At 39.1% G+C, this 24,171-nt stretch overlaps 1 protein-coding gene across 7 annotated transcripts in view; it reads right to left on the bottom strand.

The window, feature by feature from the left end:
- Positions 1 to 1,132: 1,132 nt before the first annotated feature.
- The window catches only part of FRMD4B (FERM domain containing 4B), a 349,156-nt gene continuing 326,117 nt past the window's right edge, over positions 1,133 to 24,171 (bottom strand). For all 7 annotated transcript variants that reach the window (XM_074198763.1, XM_074198761.1, XM_074198757.1 and 4 more), the window contains 10 exons: positions 23,823 to 23,964; positions 21,648 to 21,781; positions 21,436 to 21,555; positions 19,489 to 19,717; positions 17,283 to 17,339; positions 15,792 to 15,939; positions 13,942 to 14,061; positions 11,724 to 12,529; positions 6,850 to 6,976; positions 1,133 to 3,578 (listed from right to left, as the gene is read on the bottom strand). In XM_074198763.1, the coding sequence (XP_074054864.1) occupies positions 3,458 to 3,578; positions 6,850 to 6,976; positions 11,724 to 12,529; positions 13,942 to 14,061; positions 15,792 to 15,939; positions 17,283 to 17,339; positions 19,489 to 19,717; positions 21,436 to 21,555; positions 21,648 to 21,781; positions 23,823 to 23,964 (2,004 nt within the window). In that variant the 3' untranslated portion in view covers positions 1,133 to 3,457. The remainder of the gene's footprint in view (positions 3,579 to 6,849; positions 6,977 to 11,723; positions 12,530 to 13,941; positions 14,062 to 15,791; positions 15,940 to 17,282; positions 17,340 to 19,488; positions 19,718 to 21,435; positions 21,556 to 21,647; positions 21,782 to 23,822; positions 23,965 to 24,171) is intronic.

The following is a 24,171-nucleotide window of genomic DNA, read 5'->3' as shown; positions in this document are numbered from 1 at the left end:
TGGTGTTTAGTAGGTGCCAGATACTAAGCTTTACAATTATATTATTATACAATTATTATATTTAAGTATTCATGTCTCTGAGTGGAATGCTTTTTAGACAACCCCATGCCCTCCCTTTCCCCCTCTCCCCCATTTCCTCCCTCATTCTCACTGCTCCACCCCTCTCCTTCTCTCCTCTCATTCCTCAACTCCAACTTGCCACATTTAAATTATTCCTATCTTCAATAACAAGTATTGGGTTGGGTGTAGCAAATTACCTGCACTGCCCTCATTTGTAAATACAAAAATGTTGTTATCCTCATAACAAAAATAAGATTTATGATCTTCATTAGTAGCTGGTACTTATTCAATGAATTTAGATATTGCTGGAATGAGTCTTCTCAGAGAGCAGGATATCTTGTGAACAGAGGGCTAAATGAAAGGATTCTAACTCTAATATGAAGAAATCTTGGGATCATCTAATGCAGTTCTCCCAATTTACAAGTTAAGAAACTGAGGCTTTCGATACCATCTTTGTCTTCTGGTATTTCAATAATTGGTAATAATAAAAATTCATAATAAATGAACAAAAATGTGATCTAACCCCATCTCTTTTTTAGAAGACAGCAAAATTACTAAGCAGTTATTCTGTGCTTCCAATTCTATGGTCAAGCTTCCATAGGGGACCAATTCTTTAGTCTATTCTCATGATAAGACATGCTCGTACTTACTGAGCAACAGAATAATGTTGGATATTAGATGGGTTCAAATCTTGCTTCAGACATTACATGTTATGGGCTGTTACCCTAGGGAAGTCACATAACCTCCAAGTCTCAGTTTTCTCATGTGTAAAAATGAAGCTGTTGGATTGATAGTTCATCAGTTCCCTTGGAACTCTTATGCTAGGATTTAAAAATTCAAAACATGCTGCTTTCATGAAAGACAGTTATCTGTAGAAGAGTATCAGATACAGACCAAAGCTTGGGCAGGATGCTACTGACAGGTATTCCCAAAGGATGGTTCTTTCTTGGGGCAATCCGCACATTCATATTTTCCTACAGAATCAGACTTTTACTCTACTCCTTAAGAAGTTGGGATGGGGCGGGGGGGGGGGGGAGAAGTGGTGGTAGAGGAAGAAATACGTGTGTACCTTAACACTCTTCAGCATGCTGGCCAGAGTCCCTTCCACCCAGTGCTAACTACTGTCCTGGTCATATGTCTCTCAACATCTTTTCCCAGTTTTTTTGCCCTCCCCCCACAAGTATAGGGAAAGGAATTGGACCATCCTTCATATAGAAAACTCTCCCTTTATAAGGAGTTACCCTTTGTAAGCCAGACTCTCCTCTTCCATTTAGTCTTAGGGAGCTGCCTAAAGGAAAGAAAGGTCAAGAGAACTGTCCATGGTCACAAAGCTGGGAAGCGTTGGATTTCTTCCCAGTTCCAAGACTGGCTCTCTCTCCACTATTCTATATTACCTCTCACCGAGTTTCAGATCCCATTAGATTTCTGTCTTTGTCATGGGTCATACTAACGACAATCACTTGGTCCCACAGCGAATATAAAATTCCCCAGATCAAGGATTCAAAAGCCACCATGGATTCTTCAATCTAGAACTGGAAGGGACTTTGATTTAATTTTTTCATCTTGCAGGAAACTAAGGCAGAGAGGTTAAAAAAATTTGTCCAGGGTCACAGAGGTCCTATGTCTGAAGTGGGGATATCTGTCCTGGGATGCTGACTTGAAACAAGGACTTAAGATCTCTGATCCAAAAGGGATAAATACTTCGACATTTTCAGTAGTACACTTTCAGTTTATTGACCTATGTAAAAATAATAGGTCTTCAAAGTCAAAAATAGGAAAAAAGATATGCAAAAGGGCATTTCTTTTTCTAATGGGTTTTACAAATATGCAAAAGAGGAATTACGTTAATTTTTATCTTTTAATTCTCCACTCCCGCCCAAAAACAAAACTTCATTTCTAATGATACAAATGACTAAGGACCAGTTTAACAAATCCATCTTTATGTATATATTACATGCTTTGGGATATAGGTAAAAAATGTTCAAAAAAGTTGATCAGAAACTTTTCTATTCACAATATACACAAGGAGTTACTAATCAATCATCTGTATAAAAAGAAGGAAAAAAAAAACACCAGAGCACCTTTGATGGGATTCTGAAGCACAGTACAGATGAGAAATGAGAATCCTTTTATACAAACAAGGAAAGCGAGTTACTTCTGAAAAATCCTGCACTGACTCTATTTGTTCCTCCAAAGAAAATACGAGGTAGCTTTTAGCCTCATAATTCAATCAACTGCATCATGGACCTCATTTTTATTGGTATTTTTTGGGAGCACTTTTATTGAAATTACTTGGTGACTATATGTTCACCTAGTACTCCAACAAGGGTGCTCAATCCTAATGCCCACAAATTGTAAGGCACAGTTGTTCTGGGTGTTGGGTTTTCTTTCTTTTTCTTTTTTTTTGCATCACCTTAAAATACTGGCCATCACAGTGTGTTCTCTTCAGAACTTTATGACAATGGAAGCAATCCCCAGCCCAGTGGCCATGAAGAACGACAGCTCAATGGAATCGTTACCAATCAAACAGTCGTTTTCCATGCAGCTCGGCGAGACAAAATGAGCTCGTCGGCACAGTGAAATGGTACCTTTGGAAATGCACAAAGCACATTTGTAAATAATTCGGCATATTGCTTCATCTCCCAATCCTGCTACCATGAAGAAAGAGTCATATTTGAAACTGTGAAAACAGCTCCCAAGCCTCGCTTGGACATCCCTCCCCCATCTGTCACCCCCATCCCAGAATCCACTTCATGGTGCTTACAAAAAACGTCATTGTACATCCCCCTAAAAAGATTGAAACCCATTCAGACCTCCATTAAATCCAGTCTTCCTTCAAGTAAATTTTCCAATACTGTCTAAAATCTGCCAGTCCTCACATGTCTGTATGGGATGTTTCATGAACTCATGAATCCATACATTTGTCATTGTGAGCTCATGCCTGAAGAAATATTTCAAGTGTTGTTTTTCTTCGTTTTATCCATCTGAATTGTGCTCTGAAAACTCCTGCTTTCTCTTGAAAAGACCCCCCCACTTTGATCTGCAGTTTAGCCTACAACACCTAAAAAGTGCTCCTCAACATAAATACTTCAACCAAGTGTTCAAATTTGAGTTAAAAAAATGCAACAAAAGACACCACCAAACCACGGCCCAGGCCATGGTAACACCAACCACTTGGAAACAAGTTTAGGGTTTTCTGGTGATGGTGGTGGTTGTTTCTCTTTAAAAGAAAACATTTTTAAAAATCATGTGTCTGTAGGCTCTGAAGACTCTTGTTCAGCTTTTGACATTTGGGGAATCTCTGAAGAAGATTTCTTTTCAGAAGAACAGCACACTGGGCAAGGCACACTGGGGTTAGAATGCAGAGCTTGAACAAAGCAGTCAAGGCGGTGGCAGTTCAGACTAATGTTCCAGGCTTGGAATCCTCGTGCCAGTAGAGTCTCTGTTCGTTACTGTCCATGTCGTTTTCCAACCGGCTCCCATCTGTACTGTCCAATTGACTGGTCTCGGGGTACTGTCTATAAAATAAATGTGGAACAAGTCACTACCCCAGAATCATCTCTATGTGTACTTTTAAAGTACAGAGAAACAATAAGGAGAATTAGTAGAAAAACCAAAAATAATTAGTAGAAATAACATTTTAAAATTCAACGGGTGTTACAAAGTTATGGGTTCATATCCAGGACAAGATGCAGGTTCTTCCCCATCTCCCTTTTAAGCTTTGGCATACCTCTAATAAGAATCTCTTAACAAGCCATACTTAATTAAATAGAAAACTCCAGATAGTTGAAATTATCAGAATAAGACCATCCCACCATGATGCATTCCAACAAGGTAAACCTTTACAATGACACAAAAATATTAGAAAGTTAGGGAATTAGTAGCAAAAATTTGCTTTACATTTCCACACCTTAGAAACAAGGAGAGAAAAACTTTTCTGAAGCACACCGAGGGGAAAATATGCTACTTGTTGGATGTTTTCCTGGACATTAAAAAAAAACCCCAACCACACACAAACAGCCAGTCCCCAATTTCACACACTATTTATTATCAAGAGCAATAGATCTATTACGCATGAAGCAATGCACACAAATGGAAAATGCTATACTTACTACCACTGGCTATACTGAGCATAAGAGAATTTAAAAATGAGTTCATTTCTGCAGATACAACCATTCGCCTGGACAGAAGCCCTTTGTTCTGCCTAGTGACAGGTGGTGTTGGACAGAGAGAAAGGGAAATGGAAAATAGGAAATGAAAGAAGAGTCACTTGAAGGGAGAAGAAAAACACCACCAACTTACGCCCACAGGGCTAGGAACTGGACAATAGTACAATAGAAGGTCACTGACTTAAGAGGCAGTGTTAACAGATGAGGAAAATCGAGTCCAGGTTCAGTGGTTTGTCCAAGGTCACACAGGTAATACCCAAGAAAACCCAAATGAATGCTGTACTCTGTGTCTTGGTACCAATCTTCCAGAATTTTAATTTTATATGTATCATTAAGCCAGATAAGCCATTTCTAGCTCGGAGAAAAATGTCCATGTCTTCCTTCATGTCTCTCTGTCCCAAGAATATCAAAAGATGTAACTGAGATATAATCCACATTGACAGACTGCTATACCACGGATGATATCACAAATCCAGTGGAGAATCGGAATAGCCTTGATCTCCAAAGGATGATGTACTCAATTTACTGAACTAGGTGCAGATTTGGCAGTGAGATTTTCAAACACTTCTCTTAGCATGTGAAATCATGAAAAAGTTTATTCAGCTGAGCAGTTCTAGCGAGGGTCCTTATCTTTCTTCTGGGAAAATGTTGCCTTTCTTAATTTGAAATTCTGACTGTGACTGGGAAAATTTCGCATGTTTACAACCATCGGTCTTTCAAAGGGTGATCGTCTCAAGAACCTCCTTTATCATATTGTCCCACAGATCCTCTCAGATCGTGAGAATTATGGCAAATCGAATGGTCTTAGTAATGCATGTAGATCTGTAACTATAACAAATCAGTAAGGATCCTGGCAATAGCTTCTAATTTCCAGTTAATCATGCTTCTTTTCAAAAGTTCCACCTCCTTTATCAGGGCATCTTGGGCAGGCTAAATTATATTTAACAATCTTGAAGGAACAGGTTCTCTCAGAAAAAAAAAATATTTCCTGGCTCTGATAAAACTTGTGTCTAAGAGGTTAGAAATGTCTTAGATGATAAGTAAGACATCCCATAAATATGAAAAGTATTTGTGAAAATACAATCCAACCTGTTTAGAACACCCTTCCCTTAGGGGAGAAAAAAAGAAGCTTAAATTCTGGGCCCAAGTTCAGGGTGGTGGTTTTTACTCCTACTCTGTTTGAAGCATCACTTGTAGCTGTCTAAACTATCTGACTTTCTCTGAGATACATTTTCATTAAAATTCTAATTTAAGTTGAGATAACTGGTCCCATATTTGAGGATGAGAATTGTTGACACTGCTATGACGATAAAAATTCTTTTAGGTTTGATTCCATCGAATTCTATAGAGTCTATAGATTTCATAAAATCCACTGAAATTCCCTAAGTTCCCCCTTCACTCTGTGAAGACATTGGTGTAGATGGAGTGGGTCTAAGACCATAAGTTGTTGAGGCACTTCCTCTATGGGAGAGTCTCTTCACTGAGACTTCTCTGTGTCAGTAAAGTCACAAGCTCCACTGGATAATGAAAAAACAATCAACTGCCTTTGTGACTTTTGTGTTTCTCAGAAGGCTTATGAAAGTCTGGCTTTAAAGTGGATTGACAACTGGTCACTTCTGTCACTTCTTAGAGGAAGCAGGTTCAGGACAGAAATAAACACTAGCATTTGTTTGAAATTAAGCTCCCCAACTGTCCAATAGGAATTCTGGCAAGAAAAGGACTTCTTTGGTATTGAGATGTTTGCAATTGACTTTTAATACATTGCTCTAATTTCCTCTATTTTTAATTTGTTGATAATAAGCAACACTTTAAGGCTTGCAAAGGTAATTTAATTTTAAAATGTTCATTTAATCCCTCTGTTCTGTTTTGCATATAGGAATGGTTATTTTGGTTGGTGTTTGTTGGACTCAGCATTTTAAAATGAAAAGTTAAAAGTTTAAAAAAACCCCAACAACCACCTTGAGTTTTTGAGGCCTACCTCTTACTGGGTAGCTTTGATCATGGGAAAGTTACTTAACTTCTCAATGATGTAAAATATCCTCTGAAAGGATAAGTTATAGGATAATGGGTAGAAAATACTGGAAGCCTACTAATGAAAGCACAGGTATAGAGCACAAAAGAAATAGTAGTACCTACTCCAGGGGGTTCTTATGAGGTTCATAGGAGATCCTGTGTGCAAAGAGCTTTGCAAATTAAGTATTAAATGAACATTGATTATAATTACACTACAAAACACAAGCAACTGTGGGGCAGGGCTAGGTAAAGAATAAACCCTGTAACTCAATAGGTATAATATTATCCTGTATTGACAGAGCCAAACATTCAGCATGCTGTAGAATACTACTAATAGATCCTGAAAATCTCTTTTAAAAAGTTAAGAATAGGGGTGGTTAGGTGGCACAGTGGATAGAGTACTGGCCTGGAGTCAGGAGTACCTGAGGTTCAAATCTGACTTGAGACACTTAATAATTTACCTAGCTGTGTGGCCTTGGGCAAGCCACTTAACCCCATTGCCTTGCAAAAACCTAAAAAAATAAAAAATAAAAAAATAAGTTAAGAATATCTTCAGTTTTGGGGAAGGTCACCCTGAGGTTTAAAGAAACTATTTGACTATTCTCACCTGCTTGAAGGTGGCAAAGGACTGTAGACATTGCCATAGCAGCTGGTGTAAGAAGAGTGTGAGAGGGAATCAGTCAGACCTAATGTTATCTGTGTTCTCCAGTTCCCAGACGGAGTGGTGGAAGACACTAGAATAAACAAAAAGAAATATGAAAATTACTTGAGTCAGCAAAGTTGTCAAGAAATGGCAAGTATCTGAACTTTTTCCTGAAGGCACCTGGATCCAATTCTCAATTACTTGCACTGATCAGAATGGGGTGCTGGCAGAGGAGGTTACACCACAGAATGGATTACCTCCCAAAGTTTAAATCGCAGGTATCTTACACGGTGGAAGAGACTGCCCACTCAAGAATGGGTGGTGGTAGAATGTATCACACTGGGGCAGTTAGATGATACTGTGGAAAGGAGTACAGGAATACCTGAGTTCAAATCTGGATTCAGACACTTAGTTATTACTTAGCTGTTTGACTTTGGGCAAGTCATTTGACCCCGATGCCTTGCAAAAACAAACAAAAAAAACCCCATAAAAAATAGAATGTACCAGCAGGAATAATTTTGAACCATCTGCAATGGAAAATACCATCTGTATCCAGAAAAAGAATTATGAACTTTGAACAAAGACCAAAGACTATTACCATCAAATTAGGGAAAAAAAGCATTAGATTATTATGTAATTTTACTATCTCATATTTTTCTTCCTTAAGGATATGATTTCTCTGTCATCACATTCAACTGAGAGCAATGTATAACATGGAACCAATGTAAACACTAACAGAATGCCTTCTGTAGGGGGTGGGGGGAGGGAAGCAAGAATGGGGGAAAAATTGTAAAACTCAAAATAAATAAACTCTTTCTTTAAAAAAAATAGAATGTACCACTTCTTCATCAATAAATAGAATGATGACATTTTCTTCTTGCCTCATTCAATTGATCAGAGAAGGATAAATGCATAAGAGACCCTCTGATTCATTTCCCTTAAGAGAATCACTATGTGAAGTGGTTGCCACCCCCAAAGCAATAATATGTCATTGAAGAAATTTGACATTTTCTGAATTTTATAGGCTGCTTCCTATCTACTCCAAGTGGCTGAGTAGGGAGGGGATCAGAAAAGATTCATTTCAACAGAGAGTAAATTGGAATGAGAAATAACCTGAGGGCTTGAAGTAACCCTAGGCTTCAGGGATAGTTATTAGACTATCTACCAAACCAGTTTTCCCCCCCTGTCCAATATGAACCTGCTGACTCCTCAACTTGGGGATTAGCCCGACACTGATCAACATTAACACTACACAGTCATCTTACTCTGGTCTCGTGTTTTCCAGTCTCTTCCTTCTTAAATTACCTTCCGACGCACAGAATTTTTCTTGAATGTACGTGTTTTCATGTTGTCTTTTCTATTAGACTGGAAGCTCTTCAAAGACAGGGGCTGTTTCTTTGTACTGTTCCAGTACTTAGTTCTGGAACAGTTGATTGAATACTCTAATATTACTAATGACTACTCTAAATATAATATCACTAATGATTACTCTAAATATATCTCAAAATGGGACTGACATGTCTTGGAAGAGTTTTGCAGCTCTGACTGTTGAGAAGGAGGTGTTTAGATGATGGAAAGATATTTCCTTTGTCCTGAAAAGTTCTTTCAATCTTAGGAGAACTATTTGACTTCAAGACCCCCAACTGGGCCATTACTCTGCCTGGGCCTATTTCTTCAACTGTAAAATGAAAGAGTTAGATGAGGCGGATGATTGCTGATCTCCTTTTGTAGGTAATGAAAGGTTATGAATAATAATTGGGCAACTAGGTGGCTTCCTAGTGCAGAGAGTGGTGGAAGACTCTTCATGGAATTTGAAGACATCCTCAGACATTAGCTGTGTGACCCTGGGCAAGTCATTTAACCCTGTTTGCCTCAGTTTCCTTATTTATAAAATGAACTAGAGAAGGGAATGACAACCCACTCAAGTGTCTCTGCAAGAAAACCCCAAATGGGGTCATGAAGAGTCTGACGTGACTGAAAAATGAAAGGATAAGAATGTTTCTGCTTAATGTTCTTCACACACAATGTTTCATCTCCCATCTCCACGTTTTGCCATAGATTAGCTCTCCTTCATGGCTTGGGATGTCTCCTCTCTCACTATCTCTGAGAATCCCAACCTTTTTATCAACACTACCTTCCCTCCTTCCAGCTGGATGCCAACTTCTCCCAGGTGTGCCCTACCCAATGCTGACTCTTGACCCTCCAGTTTCTCACACCCTCAGCTGAATATGGCCATTTACAGCAGTTTTGATGATTAAGGAGTCCCCAACAACAATCCTTCTGGTGAGATGGAGAAACACCAATCAGCAAAAGCAGTTGTGCCCTCTAATTAGAATGTGCCCACCTCAGCTATTTTGTTTTTCTATTTTTCATCACCAAAGTCTACTATAGTGCTTGGTCTTTTCATTCATTCATTCATTCATTCATTCATTCATTCATTCATTCATTCTGCTGGTGTATAAATGTTTTTAAAAGATGAATCCCCTTTATCAGGGTCTGCATACAGAATGGAAACTCCTCCAGGGCAGAGACTTTTATTTCTATCCCTGTATCCTCAGCAGCAAGCCCAGTGTCTGGTGCCTAGGAGGTATCTAATAAACAGCAGAGGTTGACTGACTGGTTTCTAAGGTGGAGAGACCAAATACCTTTAGGGAAGGCAATGGAAACAGTACTAATGACCCCAAGGGTCTGACGAAAGCTCTCACAAAGATCAGCCAAGGTCAGCCATTAAACTGTATGACTAATAAACACCCAAATAACTGGGAACTAATGATACACATTTCATTATCTTTACTTGAAAAATGGTACACTTTAACTGCCTTTTTATTCTCTTCAAATCAGGGTTCTGCAAATGATGGCATGTGATTATGGTGGAATGCTATTCTGCTATAAGAAATAATGAGCAGGATGCTCTCAGAAAAACCTGGAAAAACTTACATGAATGTAAGTGAAATGTACTGTGTACAAGGTAACAACAATATTAAGATGATCAGCAGTGAATAACTTAGCTTTTCTCAGCAATACAATGATCTGAAGGACTTAGGATGAAGAAAAAGAGCTGGTAGTGTCCTGATACAGATTGAAGCATAGTTTTTTTAAACTTTATTTTTCTTGAGATTTCTTTTTTTTTGGGTGGAGGTCTAAGTTTTCTTTAACAACATGACTATTATGGAAATGTTCTGCGTGACTACACATTTATAACCTATATCAAATTGCTTGCTTTTTCAAAGGGGGTGTGGTGGGATGGGAAGAAGGGACAAAATTTGGAACTCAAAAGTTTTAAAAACAAATATCTAAAATTATTTTTACATGTAACTAGGGAAAATAAAATATTAAATTGATAATTTTTTAAAAGAAAAATAAAATAAAATTGGGGTTCTGGACCAATTTTTGGTTGCTGTGGATCCTTTGGGCAGTCTGACGAAGCCTGTGATTGTCTCCAAATAGTGTTCTTAAATAATTTAAAGAAATTCTAAATTTGAATTTAATATTAGTGCATATAGTATAAATAAATAAATAATAAGTAATTATCAAGGGTTACAAATCTCCTGAGTTCATGGACATTAGGTCCCTCGTCTTAAAGGAAAAGAAATGGCATTTTGATTTTTCATTTCAAATTCATAGCAATGAATTGACATGATGTCAATTGTTCTTTCAATTCATTTTCCATGCAATTCAATTTAATTAATAAGCATTTATTAAGCCCTTGGTATATGTCAGACCCTCTGCCAGGCCTGAAGAATACAAAGCTACCAAATGCCCTAGATTTCTCCTCTGCCACTTTGGTACCATCTGCAGTCCTCTTCCCTCCACTTGCCCAGCCGCCATCTTAGTGCAGGCCTCATAGCAAGTCTATCCCAGGACCATTGCCATAGTCTATCCGAATTGTTTTCTGTCTCATCTTTTTCACCAAGTCACCTCCCAAATAGCTGCAAATAGTATTGCATTTCTGTTCAAAACCCTTGCTATTGTTCCTAAGATAGGGGCTCTTAACCTGGGGTCTAGTCTTTAAAATATTTTGATAATTCTTTTTTCAATATGATAGATTTCCTTTATAATCCTATACATATCACTCTGAGAAAGGGGTCCATCGACTTCACTAGAGATCCAAGATATAAAAGTTAAGAACATTTTTTCCTGGGTGGTTTGTTGTTCAGTTGTTTCAGTCATGTCCCAATCACACCAGTGCGCTCTCCCTCTTTAATTTACTCAACTGTGTGCCTGTGTGGAGTAATATTGTATCTTAATTATCTGCATTTATTCATAAGATATGTTGTCTATTCTCCATCAGAATTTAAGATTCTTAAAGACAGGGAAGATTTTCTTCATCCTTTGTCTTCCTGGCCTCAACTTGAAGGACAGTGCCATCTTGGCCATAGCATGAACCAAATAAACACCAGCAGTTTTTGCCCTGAACAGGCTTCTCAACTATGTATTTAAATGAATTAAGATTCAGTTGTGCCAGACCCACAAGATTATAGAGACCAATTGATCCAAGCCTATTCATCTCCATGATGTGGAAATTTCAAAAACAAAAAAACAAACAAAGCAGTCCCTTCTTCATACAATCTTATTGGAGAGGCAACAAATAAACAGTACAATCTAACTACAGGCTAAGTGGGAAATCAGTAACAGAAGGAAGGCATTGGATTAGGAGAGATTAGAAGGGCTTCCTATAGAAGATGAGTTTTTAATTGGGATTAGATGTATTTAGCTAGCTGTGACCCCATGAGAAGCCTCCAGGCTGGGACTAAGCGGCAGGTGACCAGTTCTGCACTGTCCGGCTTCCCATCAATGGTGCCTAATCTGTTCATTTAAAAATAAAATTGCTCTCTTACCTGAAGTATAGGAAGAAGCTCGGCTGCTCGGGGAGCAGGGCACCTGCAGGGCAGAGTACCCCAGACTCCTCTGGGAGCCTCGGTCCGAATCAAAGCTGGCCGGCAAGCCGTGACCCAAGTCCTTGTGTCCGGAGGCTCGCTGGTACCAGCCCCGGAGATGCTCTTTGACTAAGGCCTTGTGGATGTTTTGGGTGATGTGCTCCGACTTTACGGGTCCCTTCCTCGGCAGGCGCAGGGTGGCATAGGGGTTGTGGGGCACCCGGTCCATCTCATCTTCGTGGTAGGACCGGTACTCCTTGTGCCTGTCATATCCATAGTGGGCAGATGAGCGATAGGAAGGGTTGACGGTATACTGCCCCTCCGTGTCATTCTCATACACATAGCCCCCGCTATAATAAAGGTCACAGTCGGCGTACGGGGGGTACCCCGAAAAAATGTAGCTGCAAGAAGGCTGCTCCTGACTCTTGGGATAGCCTCCATTTCTCATGTCTTTGGGGGCCAGGTTGGGCATGCTCCCGGAGTTGGACGTGGACACATGGTGCTTCTTGGATCTCCGGCGGCCCCGGGAGCGGGTGTCCAGAGTCTGGGTGGTGTAGTAGGGGCCCGCACTGGGGGTGACACAGTAGTATTCCGTGCTCGACTGGCTGGTGTAGGAGGAGCCATCGTCCAGGATTTCTGTGCTGCTGCTTCTTTGGGATTTGGAAAGGGAAAAGAATGGCTTGTCACCGTCAAGTTCAGAGAGCAGATGGGTCTGCGACTCCAGACTTCCACTCCGCTGCCTGCAGTGTTGTGGGGAAGAGTCCGGCCTGGGAGAGAGGAAAATTATACTTGCATGGAACACTGATTCTATTAGAAACCAGGAGGGACGGGGATTCGGGGAAGCCTGGAGGGAGTTGCATGAACTGATGCTGAGTGAGATGAGCAGAACCAGAAAAACACTGTACACCCTAACAGCAACATGGGGGTGATGGTCAACCTTGATGGACTCGCTCATTCCATCAGTGCAACAATCAGGGACAATTTGGGGCTGTCTGCAATGGAGAATACCATCTGTATCCAAACTCTATGGAGTTTGAACAAAGACCAAGGACTATTACCTTTAATTTAGAAAAAAACCTGATATCTTATTACCTGATCTTGCTATCTCTTATACTTTGTTTCTTCCTTAAGGATATGATTTCTCTCTCATCACATTCAATTTGGATCAATGTATACCATGGAAACAATGTAAAGACTGGCAAATTGCCTTCTGTGTGTGTGGGGGGGTACTAAGATTAAGGGAAAAATTGTAAAACTCAAAATAAATACAATCTTTAAAAATTAAAAAATTTTAAAAAAGAAAATTATTTTTGCTTCAAAAAATGACACTGAAAGATTTATTGAATCCCTTGTCTGGAGTTTCAATGTTCTATGTTTTTTTTAATTCTTGAAATAATCATTCAATTTTCATAATCTTATTCTTTTATATTATCACAAGTAATAAACTATAGCTTCAAAGAGGATTCATATACTTTATGATTTTAATAACATTGATATTTTAAAAATTATTACTCCATTCCCAAAGCTAAAATAATTAAATTAGGATCACAGAAATAGACTGAGGGTGACACAGGGTCATGTAGGGTTAATGTAGGGTCATCTGGAGCAACTGTCTCATTTTTAGAGGGGAAAGTGGCAACATCTGAACCCCAAATTCTTGATTCCAAATTAAGCAAAGGCCAACTATTATCGATGGCCTCTGAGAGGTGGAACTTTAGAAAAAAAGGTCAGGCTCCTGAAAATATATAATCCAAATTGTTTCTCTAGGAATGGGGAAGTTCAGCTGATGATCTGCAACCTTTCCAAGAGCATGAAAAAAAAATCCAACTGCCATTTGGGATCTCTTTTTGGGTCAAAGATTAAGGAGTGAGGCTATAAACTTCCAATCTGCTTTTGGTCTGGTTTTCCGTTTCTTCTGGAAAATGCTATGCTATCTGGTGGTAATAAAAACTAACAGACATACAAAATGTTCAATATTCCACTGGAAAAATTTGATGGCATTCCTTATACCAAAGGATATAAAACATCATCTTAAAAAAGTCGATCCATGAATACGGATCAAAACAGAACAATGTCAATCCTCATTTTTTTAATATATTTAAAGATGTGGTTTAAATAAGACAAGTCCTTTTGCCCCCTTTCAAATAAAACCCAAAACCAAACAATATTTAACTCTTACTCTAAATGGCTACTGCTATAAGCATTTCGGGTGAGAACGGGGGTGGTTGGCATGCTTCTGCCCCCCTGGGGACGCCTCTCCAGAGTCCTATAGGGACTGCTGTGTGTTGACAATATTTCCCTAGGGGAAAAAGAAGAGAATCCAGTTAGTGGTTGGCTTTGAAATATCTTTGTTAAACCAATCAGCAACTATTACTTTACCTATCAGGTCCAAAGGAAATAAAAGAATGCTAAAAAAAAAAAGGCATCTCATTTTTTTAATCTGTAGGTGGCTAAAGGAATATTAAAGAACAATAAAATAGCCTACATATATATGTTACACTTTATATTTACAAGACAGTCACAGAAAAACAGCCAAGAACATATTAGACTTGGGAGTCTGAAAGACCCGAGTTCAAATCCCAGTTCTAGGTTTGTTTCCCTGGGAAAAATCACTTCATTCTTAGATAACTCTGTAACACATCCATGATCTGAAGTGGTGAAAAAGGAAAGAAATCTTTAAGATTCTGGTCTTCGGGGAAGCTAGATTATGCAGTAGAGCACTGGTCCTGGTCCTGGAGTCAGGAGGAACTGAGTTCAAATCCAACTTCAGAGGCTTAATAATTACCTAGCTGTGGGAGGCTAGGTGGCACAGTGGATAGAGCACTGGCCCTGGAGTCAGGAGTACCTGAGTTCAAACCCGGCCTCAGACACTTAATAATTACCTAACCGTGTGACCTTGGGCAAGCTACTTAACCCCATTGCCTTAAAAAATCTAAAAAAAAATAATTATCTAGCTGTGTGACCTTGGCCAAGTCACTTAACTCCATTGCCTTGCCAAAAAAAAAGAGGTTCTGGTCAAAAGACACAAAAAGAGTTACAAAGTGCTTCACAAAGAGTTCACTTTGAGAATTAAAAAGAGGATTCTGATGTCCCCAGGATATGTTTCTTTGAATAGTGAAAGATTTTATATATATATATATATATATATATATATATATATATATATATAAATATATATATATATATATAAAGGAACTGAGATTTGAAAGAACAAGTTAAATGAATGAATTAATAACTGAGGTGGGATTTGAAATCCTGGTTTTTGCTGACTCCAAGTCCAGGCATGCTATAGTCAGAATTTTACAGATGAAGAAAAAAGGAGATTAAACCACATAGCTCATCTGGGACAGAGCCAGGAAGATGTCTTTACTTGGCTTTCTATAATGGACAATGTAATAAGAAATTTCTTAGAAGTGGTGAGAACATAAACAAAATTGAAATAGTTCTTGCCCTACAGAAAAAAAATAACAGGTAATAATCTCAGACAATATCTATTATTCTTTTTACTTTTTTAAAATTTATTCTTCTATTTGGAATTAGCCAATCACACTTTAAGAAATATCCTCTTAGAATCCTACTTATTTCCTTCCAGAGAAGCAATGGAGTAATATACAGAGAGAAAGACTTTTTGTGTATGTGTCCAAAATGAGAATTTGTTTTGCTTGTTGATGAATATTTGTTATAAGGGTTTCCTTTTTCTTCCCCCATTCCCCATCCCCATACTTGTAGAGGTGGAAGGAAAAAAAGTAACTGCTTGATAAAATGGAAAAAAATAAAATTCCATTGAAAAAAAATTACTTTAGAACACTCCTATTGCTGTCAGCAAATAAAACCTTTGTAACTGGATCTCAGCTTCTCCATCTGTGAAATGGGTAGGATTTTCACAGCATTTGTTGTGAAGATAAACAAGGTGAAACATGGAAAGGAATCCAAAAGTGATGTTGGTACTAGCAGTGCTGACCACAGGGTAAATCCTAATATAAAATTGTTGAATTGACAACAGAAACAAATCAGCATCCCACATCTTACCTGGACTGCCTGCCATCTATGAGCTGCTCATTTATGGAAGACTTCCTGAAGTGGATTCTCTCCAAACCAAGAGACTTAGGTGGAGGAATTCTCGGGGAATGCGGAACTGAACTGGACCGCTGAGCAGGGAGGGTGAAGGAGTCGTTGGCTGTTGGAAATGAGAATATTTCTTAGTAAAACCTAAAAGGAATGTATTTGATGATCTAGTGAAGAAAACATTCTTTCCAAGTAAAAGCATCCTCCAGAAGGCAAGACAGGGTTGGGTTTTTGCTTTTTTTTTGGGGGGGAGGATGTTTATTGTTGAAATGACACTAAAGCATTCCCTCCACCCCCTACAAAGCCTAGAACCATTCTTGCATCACTAAATGGGTCAGTTCCTAGAAGAGTGCTCACTCCATTGGAATGGGTGAGGAGTGAAGGCATGTAAGAGGAAATACTGTCACATTCCAGCAAACTAAACCCTGGAACCAGATTCAGTTCTGGTGACTTTACTGGGTCTTCTCACTTTTTAACCTCCACTTTTCCCTCATCAGCCCAGATGCCACCCCTCTTTTCCCCTGTTTGTGGTCCTAGCGGCTTTAGCTACCAAAAACCAAGGGAAGTAATGAATGTTGTGCTATCCCTCTCAGGATTGTCTTCATTGAGAAAGAGGTCCCAAGGTAAAGGAACAAAAAGAGAAACTCCAGCTAGGAAAAATTTCATCACCTGCCCAATCTGAAGGGAGACATTTTGGGCAAGAAGATATTCTAGGGTCCTTCAAATCAAACACATCTATAAGGTCTGCCAGGAAAACAACATGCCTTTGGGCCTGTATTTCACTATTTTGTTTTAAAACAAAGATTGACTTTCTCCCAATCCCTCTGTCCATTATTTCCTATTGATCTCCTATAGCTGTCTGCATACGGTCTCCCTCTTTAGATTATGAGTTTCTTGAGGGCAACAACTTTTTTTTTGCCTTTCTTAGAATTCCAAGCCGGCACTTCATAAATGATTACTTATCGACAGACTCCAGGGCAGTTTTACCACTTTTCAATCTGTAAGGAACTTTAAAGGAGATCTGGGTTCAAATTCTGAAAATGGTGATTGGTTATATGACCCTTGGGTAACTCAACCTCTCTGAGCCTCAGTTTCCTAAGGGGAATAATGACAATTGGATATTTACCTACTTTCAGGGATATGTTGAGTGACATATTTTCTAAAACAAGAAATACCAAAAAATGTGATTTGTTGCCATTCTTTGAGTAAGTCTGCTTTTTGTGCTACATTTTGACTCTGAAAAATCATAATCTTCATATTGTAGCCATTAGCTAACTAAGATACTAGAACACCCAATGCCCTCAAATGTGTAGCTTATATTCTTTTGGAGTAAGAATATTAGAGACAGAATTTTCTAAATCTCAGTAATAAACATAATTTAAAAGTGATATTAGGTGACACATTTAGTTTTTTCAGTTTAAAAAATAAAAGCCATGTAAAAAAGAAAAAACTCACCATCATCATAGGTGGTCGTATCAGATAAAGAACTGCTTTCAGATGGAATTATATCTTCTGTGAAGAAAAATTGAATCTCTGTATTTAGTGAATTATAAAAAGAACATTTTTTCTTTACTCAGATGAACATATTCAGAATAATTATTTGAGTTTTCTCTGGAAGATTTCTTTTTTTGGGGGGGGGAGTGATAACAAAAGAAATTTGAATTATATGGTATGAGTGTTTCATCAAATCTCCAGCTTTATTCTCTCTTGCCATCCACTGTACAAACCTACACCCTCCAGACCAATGTAAGCTATTACCAAGCTTAACATTGAGACACTACAAACTGAAGTAATAGAATTCCCATCACTGTCTTTTTAGCACTTGGCACTCCAAGTTTTCCTTCTTTAAAGTTTGACAAATGGAGCTCATGAGATCAGACTTAGAGCTGGAAGGGACCTAGAAGCTAATCTCATCCAATCTCTACATTTTACAGAAGAGAAAACTGAGTCCCAGAGAGGTTAAATTACTTGCCCAAGGTCATATAGCTAGGATATGACAGGACCATGATCTAAAACAAATTCTGTGAGTTCAAACTTGGTCCTCATTCCATCAGGGCTGGCATTCTACCCACTGCATCACCTAATGAGATTTCTATTGACAAAAAAAAGATCTGGAAGAGGCAGTTGGCTTCTTGAGAGTATTGGTTTGATTGACAAGAGATACCAAGTGGGAAGGCAAAGAGCACCTCCCCTAACTTCACTATGAAGGGAACCTCTAGCACCTTAAATGTTCATCATGATTATTTCCATGCAATCTTTGTTCTTAATTAGGCAGGCACTGGGAGCCCAAAGGCATGATGCCAAACTAGTCTGCTGTCTGACAGCCAGTTTTTTCCTTTAAAACAAAATAACAAAAACATCAAAATCCCCTCTAGCCAATCTATGCTCAGACTCTTGTGCCACCTGCTGTACCAAGTGTCTGCCTGCCTATCTGAAATCTGCAGGAGTAGCAGCACCTTCCCCTGTTCAGGTGTGCATGTATGGTCTGTGCCATCTAGATACCTATGAAACAGTGAACATAGAAATCAAACCCAAGGTGAATTATTTATCTTCTTAAGAATGGAATGTTTTGATTAGTGTTTTTATTGATTCTCTAGGGTTCTTTAAGTAAAGCATCTTATATGCCCAGAAAAAAAGTGATTATTTTATTTCTAATTTACCATTGATAATTCCCTCAATTTCTTTTTCTTTCTCTTATTGCTATCACCTGTATTTCTAAACTACATCAAGTAATAGAAGCAAAAAAGGACAAAAGATCGGAATAAAAACTCAAGATTTGTGACTCCCCCATGGACTGATTTACCAAGATCCTTTAAAAATATAATTTGGAGCTAAGCCATCCTAAACTCTCCTGCTGTAGTTGAATAAGGCTGGCAAGGTTCCATTCTTTCACATTCCCTGTCATCAGAAAGCAATAAATAATTCTGCTTTAGGAACCATATACTTGGGTGGACTCGGATGTACCTGAAATCTTGTTGGTGTTGCTACCTTTGTATTCAAGGTTGATTAATTGGTTGTGACTAAAAGAAGGAATTTGTTCAAAGCCCCACCCTACCTAGGTCTCAGGGACAGGTTTCATAAAGAAATGAAAAACTTTTGAAAGCAGTAGGTCATGTCTGCAAAGTAGCTCTCCAAGTCTGCTCCAGTGCAAACCATCTTTTTTCTTTTTTTAGGTTTTTTTTAACAAGGTAATGGGGTTAAGTGACTTGCCCAAGGTCACACAGCTAGGTAGTTTTAAGTGTCTGAGATCAGATTTGAACTCAGATCCTGCCTCAGACAGGGCAGGTGCTCTATCACTATGGCCACCTGGCTGCCCCCATCTTCTTTTATATGAAATAAAAACTTTGACTGAAAAGAATGATCCCACAAACCAAGAATCTATCTCTAAAACCTAGGCTTGTCCATCAAAGTCAAACTGATTCCACCCAATGATGACAAAATTATGGCATAGCAAGGCCCTGAAAATCAGGTTTATTGCAGTTAACTGGTCCACATTCTTGAGAGTCTTCTGAATCTATTGTCTCTTGGCCTGCCAGAGTCTTCCGTCCACCCTCAACCATGTGAACTGGCCCCTTGGGAAGGACTGTGCAAAGTCCGATTAGAGGGGTTGAAAGAAGACTGAAAACAAAGAAGCTGGGGGGGGGGGGTGCTTGGTGCATACCTGGTAAGATGAGGGTAGCTTTCTGACTTGGCTTCTTGCCACATGTGATTCGGTATTCATTGATGGAATTCTCAATCTCCTGAAGCTTCTTCACAGCATCTGCATAGTCCTGCTTCCGTTTTCTTTTCACGTTTTTGCAGAGGTCTGGCTCATTGGCAAGTTTCTTGGCGGCTTCCACCAGCTTTTGCTGTATGACAAAATTGCTTTCCAGTTCTTGTAAGGCAGGATCCTATAGGATTGCGAGAGTTCTTTAATGAAGACAGATGGACAAATCCCATCTCCCAACTGTTGAGTAATATTCCAATCAAAACCATTCCTAAGCTCTCAGCGCAAACCCAAAACTATACTAAGCCCTAAACCTGAAGGGCAGAAACAAAATGGTCCCTCCTCCCTCAAGAAGCTTAGATTCTTGTGGGGGGGGGAGACACCCAGGTTCAAGTCTCAAGTCTACCAATTACCAGCTATGTGAATAAGGCATGAAAACTCCCATCTTTAATTCAGTTTCCTCACCTGTAATATGAGTTAATGCTTGCCTGCCAATCTCACATGTGGTGATTTATTAGGATCAAAAAACATGCCGTACATTAAAAAAAAATTGAAAATTTAAAGGTATTGCATCAGTGTAAACTGCTATTGTTTTTGTAATTTATCAAGTTAAGGCAACCATATGCCTACCTTTTTTGGTGTGTTTCTCTAACTCATTTCACAGTTGAGGAAGCAGAGTTTCTGAGAGGCTCATACGTGACTTGCTCCAAAACCCATAACTTCACTGTAGACTCCCAAATGTAACCCAGATTCCTCCCAACTCCTTTTTTTGGGGTTAGGCAATTGAGGTTAAAGGATTTTCCCAGTAAATGACAAGTCTCTGAGGCTGGATTTGAACTCAGGTCCTTCTGATTCTAGGCCTGTGCTCTATATAAATGCAGCACCTAGCTATCCCTCCCCTACCAAATTTCTTTAAAATATTATTTCTGCCCTAAAAAAAAATTCCTACCCAAATTAAAGAGAAAAAAATGGATTAAACACGTAACTGGTTTGTTTTTCTTTTTAAGTACATAATAACTATGTAGTTTTCAAAGCTGCCCTACTTGTCTGTGCTTCCTTTCTGTTACAGTCTCAATAACCCTAGCCTTCTCTGCATTTTTGGAGGAAGAATATAAGAAAACAAAAAGAGGAGAAAGAGTGTGTGTGGGGGGAACCTCCAAGAATGCCTGCATAACAAATATTCAGTCAATTAAACAAATTTCCACATGGGCTGTCCATGTCTCATTTTGTGGCTTGAAATGATCACGATCACCTTTCTGAAAAGAGGGCCTTCACTCTCATAGCACAATAACCTTGGATCAGGATATTGAGAGGACATTGAATGTGGCCCAGAATTCAAACCCAGGTCTTTGGACTCCAAATCCAGGACACTTCCTATTTTACCTCACTGTTTTCTAATTTATCAAACAGATTGGATATGTGTATGTGGGTGGGTAGGGGGCTTATTTGCTTTGGAGGCTGTACTCATTTTTTAGTGCAGCACCCCCTCACTCATATCCAATTCATGTGCTTAATTAACATGGTAGCACTTGCCATGTCACGGTCTGCTTCAAGGATGAAGGACAAACATTATGGCCAGGCTGTACCTCCATGAGGTTCCATGCTAGGGTGTGAATCTATCCTTGAAAAAATAAGGCCAATTTAGGGAGAAGATCTATAATTCCTCTCCTGAAAATTGGCTCAGGGAAGAGAGGAATCTCCATTTTCATCTCAGGGCCCTGTTTTGTTGGTTAAGTGAAACTGTCCATCCAATTCTGTCAATTTTCTACAATTCATCTGCTGAGATCAAAATGTAAAGCAATCAGTATAAATAATGAGCCACAAGCCGACCAGGGCCTGCCAACACAAGTCCTATTTTTTTCCCTTCACTGCTATTGAGACGTTCCAAGACACGGGGCATACCTCTTCGCTGGGAAGCACGTTGTCATCTAATTTGAATGTGGTGCCTACACGCCTTCTGACCTGAGGGGGGTTTTCTCCTGAATTCAGTGGGTACTCCTTTGGCATCTTACCCGTGAGCTCCTACAAAACAGGAAGGAAATGAGATAGGATTAATGTCACTGAACCATGTGTCAAAACAAGCCGTGAGGAGGCAAGGAGTGGAGATCACTCACTGCTTCTCGCAGGCAAATCTTTTTGAGCTCCTCTACTTTCTTCAGAAGTTTGTCTTGAAGAAGCTTCTCTTTCTTTCTCAGTTCCATTATTTTCTCTTTCTTTTGTTCTTCGCTGACCTCTGAGTCTTGAGAACCTGAAAGAAGAGGGTTGATTATTTTATTTCTTTGTTTAAAAAAAAAATCCAACAACTTGAGAGGGGGAAGGGAGAGCAAGGGAGCATTTTGAGAATCTAATTTCCTTCCTTTGTGTAGAACAAAGGCCATAGAGTCAAATCCAGCTATTAAATGAGAGTTTATTTCTTCTCTCCTTGTTTCTAAACATAATCAAAGGAAACAGCAGAACATTTTCTCATGATTCTGGACGGTACGTAGACTCTGGTGCTAAAACGGGTCTGAATAAGAATAAAGCTAATAATAATCGTTTGTATTTACATGGAGCTTTTAATGTTGGCAAAGAGCTTCACATGTATTATTTAATCCATCTCAGAAAAATGCTGTGAGGGAGGGGTTGTTATTATCCTCTTATCACGGATGAGGAAACTGAGGCTGAGCACAGTTACAAGACATGTTTAGGGTCACACGGTCAGCCAAGAGTCAGAAGTGGGATCTGAATTGGGGACTTCTAGATTGCAAATCCAGGACTTCATTATCCATTAGACTATGTATTTGATTGTTTCACTTTTTTTTTTTTTTTAGATTTTGCAAGGCAATGGGGTTAAGTGGCTTGCCCAAGGCCACACAGCTGGATAATTATTAAGTGTCTGAGGCCGGATTTGAACTCAGGTGCTCCTGACTCCAAGGCCAGTGCTCTATCCACTGTGACACCTAGCCACCCCAAGTTTCACTTTCTGGAAATAAAATAAATAGGGTTTCTGAAACTGCCCCAAGAAGAGATTTTTCTTCTGAGAGGATTAGGAGACACGTCTCCATTGGGATGGGAGGTGGCAGCATGGAGAATCTGATTGTTCTCTTTCAACTCAACTCAGTTTAATTCAACTCCACTTGTCAACAGCACTTGTTAAGCCTACTTTGTCTTAGGAGCTAGAGACAGAGACAAAGATGAATCATTCGCTGCCCTCAGAAAGTTTCTATTTCACCAAGCATGTATAAATATAAAGTATATACAAAATGCATGTTATTTGGGGGTGGGGAGAGACTAGAACCTGGGAAGGGATCAAGAAACAAGGCAAAACTCAAGTGGAGTTTTGTGAGAAACATGGAATTCTAAGAGGCAAAGGCGATTAAGGAAGTGAGTTCCAGGCATGCAAGAAAGGTCTTTTTGGGAAGTTTGTAGATGGGAAGTAGAATTTTACAACTGGTGAGAAGCGTCGGCATATCAGGAAAGAGATGGCAGTCTAGCTTTGATGAAACATGGCTTGCAAGAAGTGTGAAATGAACTGATATGGAAAGGTAGGTGGGAGCCCAATTATGAAAGGTTCTAAATAAAAGTCTACTTCAGGAGTTAGTTGGCATTTTATCTCAGATGTGATAGGGAGCCATAGAAGACTGTCAAGCAGGAGAGTGGCCTGAGCTCTGTTTTAGGAACATTTAATAGGTAACTCTGCAGAGGATGGATAGACAGAAATGAGGATAAAGCAGGGAGGCTATTTGGGAGGCAACAGCAATGTTATAATTGAGAGATGATGAGGAGTTCCCACAAAGTTATAACTAACAAATAAAGAGATTGGAAAGATAAAGATCTATTTTGGTCATTTTCACACACACACATATATATGAATGAAGATATGTATGTAATCTCATACAATGTTAAAATCTATTATTTGTTATTTCTTTTACTGAGTTTTCTTTTTTTAAAAGGTCAGATCTGTGATTTCATCAATTCAGGGAATTCCTAGCATAAACATTCCCTCTACCGAAGGAGAAGGGCAACTCCTCTGTAACCAGAGATCTTAAGAGAAATGGTTGGGGGCACTGAGTGACCCACCCAGGGTCATACAATCAGAATATGTCAAAAAGCAGGACAGGGCTTTCAGACTTCCTCAATCTACCACATCATGATTTCTTCTTAATTGGAAAATACAGTGGAGAAAAATGGGGACTATTACTTAAAAAGTAAATGCTTAAGGAAATATCTTTTAAAAGGCATGGGCCTAAACAAAGCCACAATGGGCAGAATAATAAGGGACTAGAAACCATTTAAATCTAATAAATCACCTGAGGAGATCAAGCTACCATTGCTTGCCATGATGAATTGGTTTTTTCCCTCCAGAGTTACCAGTTTGGAAACCTTTGGCATTCCTATTTCACTTAGGTCCATGGCGATGTCGTCTAAACTCCTGGCAGAAGGAATCTTTGCCTGCAGGGATCAAGAGAGGATTCTTTATTATTATTATCCCAACTAATGAGAAGAGAGAAAAAAATCATAATGCCCTAGACTTCTCTTCTCAGAGAAAGCAGTTCAAAGGGCAGCAATTAAATAAGAAACCAATCTCAGTCTCAGAGAGCAGATGAGTCTTCCCTCTTGGTGGAGAGGAGGTAAGAGGAAGGCTATGGGTAAAGAAAT

The sequence above is a fragment of the Macrotis lagotis genome, chromosome 8 (genome assembly GCF_037893015.1).
Source record: "Macrotis lagotis isolate mMagLag1 chromosome 8, bilby.v1.9.chrom.fasta, whole genome shotgun sequence".
NCBI classification, from domain to species: domain Eukaryota; kingdom Metazoa; phylum Chordata; class Mammalia; order Peramelemorphia; family Peramelidae; genus Macrotis; species Macrotis lagotis.
The sequence above is the reverse complement of the archived record's forward strand: the minus strand, read 5'-3'. Positions and strand labels throughout refer to the sequence as shown.